The 10,395-nt window shown below is 41.9% G+C and overlaps 1 protein-coding gene across 1 annotated transcript in view; it reads left to right on the plus strand.

Annotated features, from left to right (window-relative positions):
• Window positions 1-9,779, plus strand: part of LOC105242177 — a 36,863-nt gene extending 27,084 nt beyond the window's left edge. The window contains exons 14-18 of the mRNA XM_011237598.3: window positions 1,080-1,218; window positions 3,562-3,615; window positions 3,887-3,967; window positions 6,519-6,788; window positions 8,333-9,779. Coding sequence (XP_011235900.2) covers window positions 1,080-1,218; window positions 3,562-3,615; window positions 3,887-3,967; window positions 6,519-6,788; window positions 8,333-8,352 — 564 coding nt within the window. The 3' untranslated portion in view covers window positions 8,353-9,779. The remainder of the gene's footprint in view (window positions 1-1,079; window positions 1,219-3,561; window positions 3,616-3,886; window positions 3,968-6,518; window positions 6,789-8,332) is intronic.
• The last annotated feature ends 616 nt before the right edge of the window (window positions 9,780-10,395 follow it).

Here is a 10,395-nt window from a genome sequence, read left to right on the forward strand (position 1 = left end):
GTCGTGATCTTTTCCCTCAAAAGATGCCAGTATAGAGAGAGACATACTATAGTCATGTAAAGAAATAATTTTAATGTGTAATGTGGTACTACCATAGCGATGGGTGCAGTGGGTTTCTAGGAGGGGTTCCTGTGTGATGACATTTGTTCTGGGTTTGAAGGGAGGGGGATTCATGGGAGAGACAGCCCTCCTGGAGGAGGGAACTGTAAGTGCCTAAGTGAGGTGATGGGGATATGCAGCTGGGCTCAAGGCACCAGAGACATGGCAATGGGAAATGGGAATTCAGACGGCTTTGGGAGAGAGAGATCTTGGCTGTGTAGGCCTTGGTGACCCATGGTGGGGTTAATGCTAGTGGTTTGTAATGGAAAGGGAGAGGGACAGGGTAAGACTGTTGGTTTTTAAAGATGACGCCCAGTGCAGTTCAATGATTTTTTTTTTAAAGTAGATTTCTCCCTCCAGGCTTGCTAGCTGGTCTGGAGAGGAGCAGAGGAGGCCCAGGGCATGGGGCAGTCTCTGCAGTGGGTAAGTGTAGTGCTTGAGTCAGAACGTGTGGATGCAAATTCAGTTCTCCCACATCCTACATGTGGATTTGGGCAAGTTAGTTAGCTTCCCTGGCATCTTTATCCATAAGATAGCCATGAAAGTGTTTGCTGGGGCAAGGTGAGGACCGTAGACGAAACGCACAGTGTAGCTCTGTAAATGTTGTGAATCAATTCCAGGCTGTGGAATGATCGAAGCGAAAGATGGTGAGGAAGTTTAAAAGGACATATGGAAGGGTGATTAGTTTGGGAACATGAAACGCTGAATCCAAGAAAGGGCTGAAAAGTTACTCCTTAAAAAAATAGGGCCAAAGTACTGGAAGCCTCAATGAGGGAGAAAAGCAGGTCGGAGTAAAGAGGGACTACAAAGCAAGAGAATCAGAGGGTCTGTGATTAAGGAGTAAGATTTCCAGCATCAGAATTTCAGTGAGCATTCAAGTCAGCACTGACCCTTCTATTATTCCTTATTTGACATTTCATGTTGTCAACGAATGCAGCTTTTATTAAAAAAAAAACAACAAAAAAATTTTTTTTTTAAAGGAAATTGAATTTGTTGATGGTTCACTTTTAAAATTGAAAAGTTACATTGAAGTGTATTTGGAGCAACCAGTGGAGTTTAAATTACTTTTGGTCGAAATGGATTCTGAGGAAATTGTATGGAAAGCAAAACTGAGAGAATGTAAGTGTTTTGTATCTTGAATGAAAAGTCGGGTTTGGGGGGCGGTCGGGGTGGGAGAACAGGTAGAGCGATTGGCCGTTTCATTACCGTAACATCTAAAAATCTGATTAAGAGACGCACAGATCCTGGCGAGGCTCCGGTTCTCAGGCACCCACCGCCAGACCCCTTGGTCAGTGGGCAGTTCAGTGAGGTGTGGAGGCTTCAGGCAGCAGAGGGTTTTATTTTGTTTGTTTTTTCCCTTTACCATTCTGAGGTTTGGATCTCAGGGGTTTCAATGTGAATTGGGGGCATCCTGACAAGGTCTGTCCCATGACCTGGATGTGCGTCTGCATTTTGGCTGATTCCCCGTCTCATTGATCTGCACACGGCAGCTGCTGCTCTGTATGGTTACAGCTCTGCTGTGGGCACGCATTCCCCTTCTCTAAGGTTTCCGTGCTGGGAAGTCCTCTGGCAACCACCTTTTCAACATCCTCTCCTGCCCCGGGAGGAGTTGGAGAGGGCTGCCACTGATGTGGACCGCTTCTGGAAGAGGGGACATGCAGGGGGACACCCCATAGCTGCCCCTGGCCACCTCCTCAGGCAGATCTGACCTTGACCTCCAATTCTCTTTGAAGGAAGTTATGAAAACGACAGACATATGTCTAGTGAGCACATTTTGAAGCCAAAAGGGAGGCGGAGGAGTGGTTGGGAGGGAGGTCCTATGGGTTCTAGTTCCAGCCCTAGAATTGACCAGCTGTATGTAGGAGCGTGGGCGAGGCTCTGAACCCGCTTGTGGCTGTTGTATCCTCCTCTGCAAATGGCACTGGGGTCCCTCCTGCCGATGCCACATGTTTGTGGTAAAAATTAGTTTTGCATCATTTGCATTTTGAGTTATAATACCTTAACTCTTTCCCGGTGTCATACATAATCCAGGGTCATTCCAAAAAACACCGGTGGCAAGTGCCATTAGCTGGGTGTCAAAGGAGTTTTAACCCACTCTTCTATTGATTTCATCCCCCAGAATTTTTATTCTGCTGTACAAAGGTAATAATAACAAGGGTAATGATAACAAGGGTCTGTTAAGTGTTCTGCAAGTCTCTATCACCTGAACAACATTTGAGTCCATTTTCAGCTAGTTTCTTTTGTACCCATTGGGTCACGTGTAGACAGATGAACGAGGTCCCTGCTAGTGCTGACGTGGGGTGAGTGCTGGGTGCTGGTCATACATTTATGTCTTTCCACCATGCACACTGCTGCCTGTTAGAGTCTGCGTTTCCCATTGTCTCTTGATACTCTAGCAGTGAAACCTGATTGAAGCATTTTGGAATTCTCAGTCCTTGTTTAAGCGTGAGCCTTTTCGGTAGATGGGATTGATTTCTTATTCTCAGTGTTATACTCTTCAGTTAGCTAGTTTGAAACAGGCCCTTCTATCTGCGCTGAAATTATTTACCCGTAAATAGTCTTTGTTGGGACTGGGTGTTAGGGATTGTGTCCTTTTTCTGGGTATTCATTATTTGTTCAAATAAATGAACCTGAAAGATGTTACTTTTTGGTCACAGCTAATGCCTCTGTAATAGAGGTATTTAACATGTAGCAATCTGAATAACATATTTTCTGGGTAAGGGTAAGTCTCTTTGTCATTTTAAAGACCACTTTATAAGATTTCTTATATTTCGTTTTTAAAAACATATTTAATAATACTCTGCATTGTAAGATGTTTCTGGTCTCCACTGTTTGGGGGGAGGAGGGGCTAGACTAATGGTTAATTGAGATTACTCATCACTGTTAAGGCATCTTCACTATAGGGACCTACAGAAGGCCTGCATGAGGCATAGACACCTCATAGAGCTGGGACGGCGTCTCGGACAGGGGAGGTGGTATAGAATCACAATGATGTGTTCGGAAAGAACTCCCCAAGCACAATGTTCCAAAGTACAGGATGATAATATTTGAGATTGTTTCAGGTGGAGTACATATAAATACATTTAAAATAAAAAATGTTTATCTTTATGACTTCCTTATCCATACAGCAAGTGATACCAGTGTTCTGTTTACAACAGTTAGAGGTGTAAAGAAATACTGAATAAATAGCATTTCAGCTGGCATATGGGTTTGGCAAGAATCAGGATAGTTGTATGCAGATGACTTGAGTCTGGGAAACATTTGCCTTGCACGACCTATTGGAAGAAGTGCTCAGTATTTATCTCAAAGATATGTGCATTGGCATACATACCAAGTTAAAACCCCAAACTCATATTTGAACTTCAGAGAGATTGCCAAGACTGTAGAGCTTCATACACTTTCATATATTGATTTAAATCAAGTTTTGTCTACTTCCAATTGATGCTTATTATACTTTAACAGGTGACTGGGTTCAGCATGATCAGAATCAGAACGTTTCGAAAAGAACCACAAATGGTAAGTGCTGGTTAACTGGCCATTGAACGAGTTTTAGCTATTCTTTTATTCCTTGTATCCAGTAGAGCTTTTATTTTGCTGGGCAAATGTGGTATCCTTAAAGATCTGCTACGTGTTCTGTAATTCTCTGAATCATCTGAACCACCTTTGAGTTCATTTTCAATTTGTTTCTACCTGAATGTTGATTTCTTAAAAAATCCAAGTTAAATGTAGGTAGAAAATAAGAAGTATAAGGGAAAGCCAATTTGTTGATTTTTTTTTTTTTTTTAAGGTAACAGGCGGCGAAAAATGACTGGCAGCTTACCTGATGAGGACGTCTATGACAAGAGAATGAAGCAGGTTGACACTTCCGGTGTGTAAAATGTTATCAGTGGCTGTAAATTATTTTCCCTGGTTTCCCCCACTGATATTCGTTCAAGCCCGTGCTGTTGGGTCAGTCTTCTGGAGCCACATCCCAGTTGTGCCTGCCCTCCCTGATACCTTCTCCCTATGTCCCAGCTCCTCTGGCCGGGAGAAGGGTCCTGCTTGGTCTGCCCCACCCTTTCTCCAGTTTGAGTCCCCACTCCACCCCTCCACTCAGTCCAAATAGAATGGGGCACCAGGGGGAGCTCCCTTATAGCCTGTAAGGGTAGGGCCATGAACTGTCCATCTTTGTGTTTCCTGTGGCAATGAGCGTGGAGCCTTTTATGTAGAAGATAATGAATGTCAATTGAATGAATGAAATTGCGAATGTCCACGTGTGCATTCATTGGCTTCACAGTTACGAGCTACATCTGGGGTAAGGAGCCTCCAGCTCCATTACTGGACGCAAGTCTCAATTCCTTCCAATTAAACGGCAGAGACCAAGGCTTGATATTTGTGAAAATACAGCAGAGATTTAAAATATTTTACAACAGTACTCCAAGGAACCAGAAGATGGAGTATGTAGCTCAAAATTCAAGACCAGCCAGAATTTACAAACCTCAGTTTAAAAACAGACTCAAATTATATGAGACTCAAGGTCTTAAGGCTTTCAGGGGCCTCATATAACTCCCTAAATTAACTGCTTCATCAAAATTTTACCTTTTCTTTTACTATTATTATAAGGTATGAATCTCTGAAAGCAGATAAACTCTCTGAAAGTGAAGTAAGATATTCTTTACTTTCTAGAACAGGAGACTGTGAGGATGACATGTGGAGGAGTTTCACTGTGTATCACTAAGAAATGTTTATTGTTATTTTTGTTAAGTAAACATTAAAATAAGTGAGGCTGTAGAATTATTTTAAAAACCTAACTAAATTGGAATATATTTTTTCTAGTTTTATTGAGATATAATTGACAAATAAAATTGTGTATACTTAAAGCGTACAATGTGATGATTTGATATACGTATACGTTGTAAGATATTTGCCAATCAAGTAGCACATCGATCACCTCACTTTTTTTTTTTTGGTGGCTACAATACATAAGACCTACTCTCAGCAAATTTCAAGGATATAATACAGTATTTCCTCTAGTCACCATGCCCTCCATTAGATCCTCAGACGATATTCATCTTATAACTGGGACACATTTTATATTAAACTGATAAATAGGAAAAGTTTTTCTTGTTACGTGCAGTTACCTTTTGGCTATTTAAAATTAGCTCCAAAAGCAAGTAGGTAGAAATAGAATTAAAATTTTTAAATGCTACCTGGAAAGATTAAGGATTTGCAGCCTTTTTGGAGTTGACAGTGTGGTATCTAAATAAAGTAATAAGGATTTACTTTGGTTTAGGTAATTCCACAGCGTTCTTTGAGATACTGAGTCACCACCATCCTGCTGGTTTTAGACTCAACAGAATCACCTGGAGATCTTGTTAAAGTTTAGGTTCGGAATCAGAAACAGTAGATTTGGGGAGGGTCCTGAGAACTTGCATTTTTCCCAGGGTCCCGGTGGTTTTCATTGCCGCAGCAGTTGGGAGAGCTAGGAGCAGTGCACCGCATCCCAGGAAGCCACTAGAGGGCGCAGGCCATCGCTTAGACCCATTCTTCAGTCTAGAAGGTTAGGGATCTGTGAGGTGGGGAAGGGTCCCAGTACAAAGGTTACGTTCCTATTAGTAAATTGTCGGCTGTAGATGAGCAGAGGTATTGTGGTCCTGGAGGAAGGGCAGAAAGTTCTCTATCTCTCACTCCCTTCTAATTTCACCTCTAGTATTTGTAATGCCTTTATGATCCTTCCCTGAATCTACGACCGGTGAGCTTTGCTACACTATTGCACAACCAACTGAAAAACGTGAAAAGAGAAAATCTAGTTTAGTGATAAGGCTAATATTTTTCATGGGGCCGATGGTTTACCAGTGGCAAACACATGTCCCTCCAAGATTATGATGCTGTTTCTTAGAGAGCAGCAGATATTACAGACACCATCTCATGGCTTTTCTGTGCATTGTGCTTTTCCCCGAGTGCCAGGAGATGGCATAATGGAGACTACAATTCAGATGCCTTGCTGCCCACTTTAGTGGCCCTTACGGTGGCATCTGCGTGTGGCACTAACATTCAGATAAAGACAGAGCTGGGCAAGGGTATAATGGCATATTTTTCTTTTTTAGCTATAGAAATGATTTTTGGTGTCTGATTGGTTTTTTTTTTTTTATTCCAACCCAATTTGTGCTGCTTTGTAAAACAGTCTCATTCCCTGAGTTACTGAATTACCATTGTGAACATTATACCCTGGTTTAATGTTATTACAAGGAATAGTTCCCTTTAGTCCTTAAAATAGTTTGGAAAACAGGGAGTTTTGGACCCTTGAATATATTTGAAAGGCAGCTAATATTACAGATCATGGTGTCCTTCTTTACATAAGGAGAATACATTTTCATTATAAATTGCTATAAATGATTGATGTGTTGAAAGGAATGATTGACTTCCTTGTTTGCTTTTAGATGGAGCAAAGACCAGAACCCTGTTAACAGACGCACAGCTGATTACCCTTGCTGCAAAGCTGGGGAAGGAGTGGATAAAAATTGCCATTGCCAACCTAGAGTTGGAGATTGGTGATATTGATGATATCCGGGAGAAGAAGGAGGATGTCACGATGTGTAACTTTAGGGTGCTGAAGAAGTGGCAAGAAAAGGAACGGGGTAATGCCACAGCCGAGAATTTATACAAGTGCTTGAAAAACGTTACTGGTGACGTCCAAGACGTGCTGAAAGGTGAGCAGAAAACTATCGTAGTTGTTTACTTAGAATCAAGCTGTGTCTTTGCAAATAGCAAGTTTCTGCCACAGAATGTGTTGCTTGCTTATTTGTGAGCTTGGGTTCAGAGAATTAGGTAAAGGTCGAGTAAGCATGTGGACTGCCATAAGTAGAGATCTAAGCAAAGATGATTTGTGTGTGGGGTCAGAGGAACTGTTCAGATCCCATCTCAAATGCTGGCTGGCTTGTGACTATGCAAATTCTCAACCTAACTTTAAGCTTCTCTATTTCCATCTGACAAATGGATGCCAAAACCCTTATGCCCTGGGTTTATTGTGAGAATGAAAAAAAGATAACGCATGGAAAGCTCCTGGCAGGTAGTAAGGCTGGCTAAGGGCTGGCTAAGGATGTTGTTGCCTGATGGCACTTGAGACCTTCAGCCTTGTAGGCCTTGTGACGCTGAAGCAGTGCCTGGGGAGGCCACTGGGTGGCACCAGTGAACCTCAAGTGGCTGAGAAGAGATAGAGGAAAAGCCCAGAACCCAGAGGAGGGCTGAAGTTTCTAGGTTTAATCCAGAAAATGACACAGTTCCTTCCTTTGTCTTTAATCGCTTCTTTTTGTATGTGTGGCCTGATTTGGCTCATTGGTCAAACCAGCTCAAAACTGTGTTGTCTGTTGTTAACCGTAGTTGACAAATGCAGTGTTACTTCTCCAAAGCCTCAGTAAGTCGGAGAGAGGGTTTTATTGGAATTCTGTTTGGACTTTTTTATTCCAAAAAGGATGTGAAAATGTGTAAATGCCCCACAGGTTTATATGAACAGTACAACCATTCTGTGATCTGTCAGGACGGTTTGAGGTACTGTGGGCGTATTTCTTTCCCCTGTAGATTTTGGATGCAGAAACCTCAAGCAAATAGACTATCCAGTTTCAGTGCCAGTGTTTTCATTCATATTCCTGGATATGTTGAAATTTTGTAAACTTCTAAGACGCACGTGTGGAGATCTGCTGATTTGCATCAAGGCGCTTCTGCCTATTGCCTCTGTGCTGTCGTAACCAAATAATCACGGCCTCGTCCACCAAAGTAATAAGCCTTGAGAAATCTCGCTCACAAACTCTTCATCGTGGGTTGTTATCTTGTTTTTTGTATGTCTCTGCTCCTGATCTCACTAGACACTTGACCTGTTGACACATTAAAGGGGTTTGTGAGATTTTTTTAGCGGAGATCATAAAAGCTAGCTTATTAGTCCAATTCCCTCATTAAATAGGAAAGCAAAACTCTTCTGAGTTAAAAACAACAAAGCAAAAAAAAATCAAAATTTACCAATATTTTGTGCCTTTGTGTGGCCAGAGTATCCAGTTAATTGGTGGAATTTTGTGTTTTTATCAGGCTGTTTTAGTATCTTGCAACCGAGGTCTTTAAATTGCAGCGGCTTATCTTCAGCTCAGGAAAATCCAGCCATTGCAGAAGATCCTTTTTGAAATGGCCAAGTGATTTTCTCTAAACGCATGCTCCCTTTTCCCCAACAGTGAATCCCTGAATTTGTTTGATTCTCTCTTGTTAGGTTTCTTACAGGAAAGGTGAAGTTTGGGAGATGAAATGGAAAAGGAAGCCTCAGGAACTTTTATCTGCAAAAGACCACTTCAACTGGTAATTAGGTATGGACTTAAAGAGACCTGGAACTTCACAGTCTGGAGGCGGCTCCTTTCACACAAGCAGCCACCCTGCAGCTCACATTCAGGGGCACAGAAAATGTAAAATATTTGGAAGACTTAAGGAAGAAAAAACCTCTGTAATACTGAGATTTTTTTTTTCCCCACCTCCTGCTCACACCATCCTGCCCTGCTTCCCCATCCAGCATCTGTCCTCACAGAGGTGCTTAAAATGACTCCAGTCAGTCAGGTGAGAAATGTGGTAATTTTCCTTTTGGAGCCTGTCAACTATGAAATTCGTATCAAGTATTTGAAACCTTTTTAGCCATTAAGTGGTAGTGTGCTTAAACATGCACCCATTTAGCTGAGCTTTTCTTCGTAGTGACATTAATAATGAAGAGAGATTCCTGTTGTTGTAGCCCCCGCTCAGACAGACGCAGGTGCCCCCGCGCACAATGTATCTTCTTGTGTGCTCACTTTACAGCCTGTCTGGCTAGTGGTCCGGTAAGCCGGTAAACCAATCATGTTCCCCGGTCCTAGAGCGATGAGAAAGGAATGTCATCCTGTCCCCATCACACGTTGGGGTGCACGCTCGGGGGCGATCTTATCTCATGTGGCAAAGATGGATGGATGCTCAGAGAGTCCCTGGAAATTTCATCAGCCTCCCAAAATCACAAGGGCAAGCACTACATTTCTTGACTTTCACCCTGGGATTATTTACTTTCTGGGGGGAAAAGAATGCCACTCAGAAATAGCCGTAGCAGGACCAAGGGAGAATTGTCATGTCTTCTTGAAGAAGATTTGCCCCAGGGAATAATGAGCCACATTGGCTCTTGTTAATTGGTGAAATGGTTTTTTTTGGGTATGTGTAGATACTGTCACTCTCCCAGAATCATGCATGTGGTGATTAACATTTTGGATATGTTTTGTTAACTTATTTGAAGAAATTATAAATTACCTACCGTAAGAATTAGCTGGAGAATAAAATAAATCTCAATGAATTAATCAGAGAAATACACTTTATTGTTTTGCCTGTGAAGAACAGATTCACTTTATAAGGGAGAACATATTTTTAATTGTCAGGGATTCTGTGGAATTCAAATCAGTGTCGCTTTATGAGTTTGATTTTTTTTTAATTGTACTATATTTTAGGAAACACAAGGAGTTTTAACACTCAGGAGTGTAAAATACTTTATTAAAGGACTTGAATTTTTAAATGCTTATTATTTTTTATAAGTTGTTTTCCCAAGAAAAGCATAATTTCAGAGGTGCTTTGTATGTCAGCTGGTTTCCTAATAATTTTCAACCTTTTTCATACTGTAGATGAAGGAAGAAAAATAAATCTGCGTTTGTACAGTACACTGTGTCTTGTATTATTGTTCACTTACAAAGTATTTTTAAAAGCGTCGTATTTCTCAGTTGCTGTTACCTTGGCTCTTTGGGCATCTGTTGGTTTTGTAGCCAGCTCCAGTTCTCGGACTGGGGCTGAGCGTTACCAGGGTACGCTGGTTCACCCGGGAGTTTGCAGAACGGCAGAAGAACCTGTCCATCCCCTTGTCCTCTTAACTGTCCGCGCTCCAGGAATGACTGAGTGTGTGGCGACACCCCTCCCCTCATTATTGGAAGGTGTGTTTTTATTTAAAACCAGGTGGGTTCATATTAGCTCTTCACCTGTGCATCTCCCTGATGGGATTTTTCTGCACATTTGGGACTCATTTTGTAATTTTATTGAATTACTTTAAGGGAAAATTTTCCTCCCCTGCTTTGTCATGTGGAAGCACATTTTCACTCCCATTTTCTTTTTTTTTTTTTTTTAAGATTTTTATTTATTTATTCGACAGAGAGAGAGACAGCCAGCGGGAGAGGGAACACAGGCAGGGGGAATGGGAGAGGAAGAAGCAGGTTCATAGCGGAGGAGCCCGATGTGGGGCTCGATCCCGTAACGCCAGGATCACGCCCTGAGCCGAAGGCAGAC

This window comes from Ailuropoda melanoleuca, chromosome 1 (assembly GCF_002007445.2).
Source record: "Ailuropoda melanoleuca isolate Jingjing chromosome 1, ASM200744v2, whole genome shotgun sequence".
In the NCBI taxonomy this organism is placed as follows: Eukaryota; Metazoa; Chordata; class Mammalia; order Carnivora; family Ursidae; genus Ailuropoda; species Ailuropoda melanoleuca.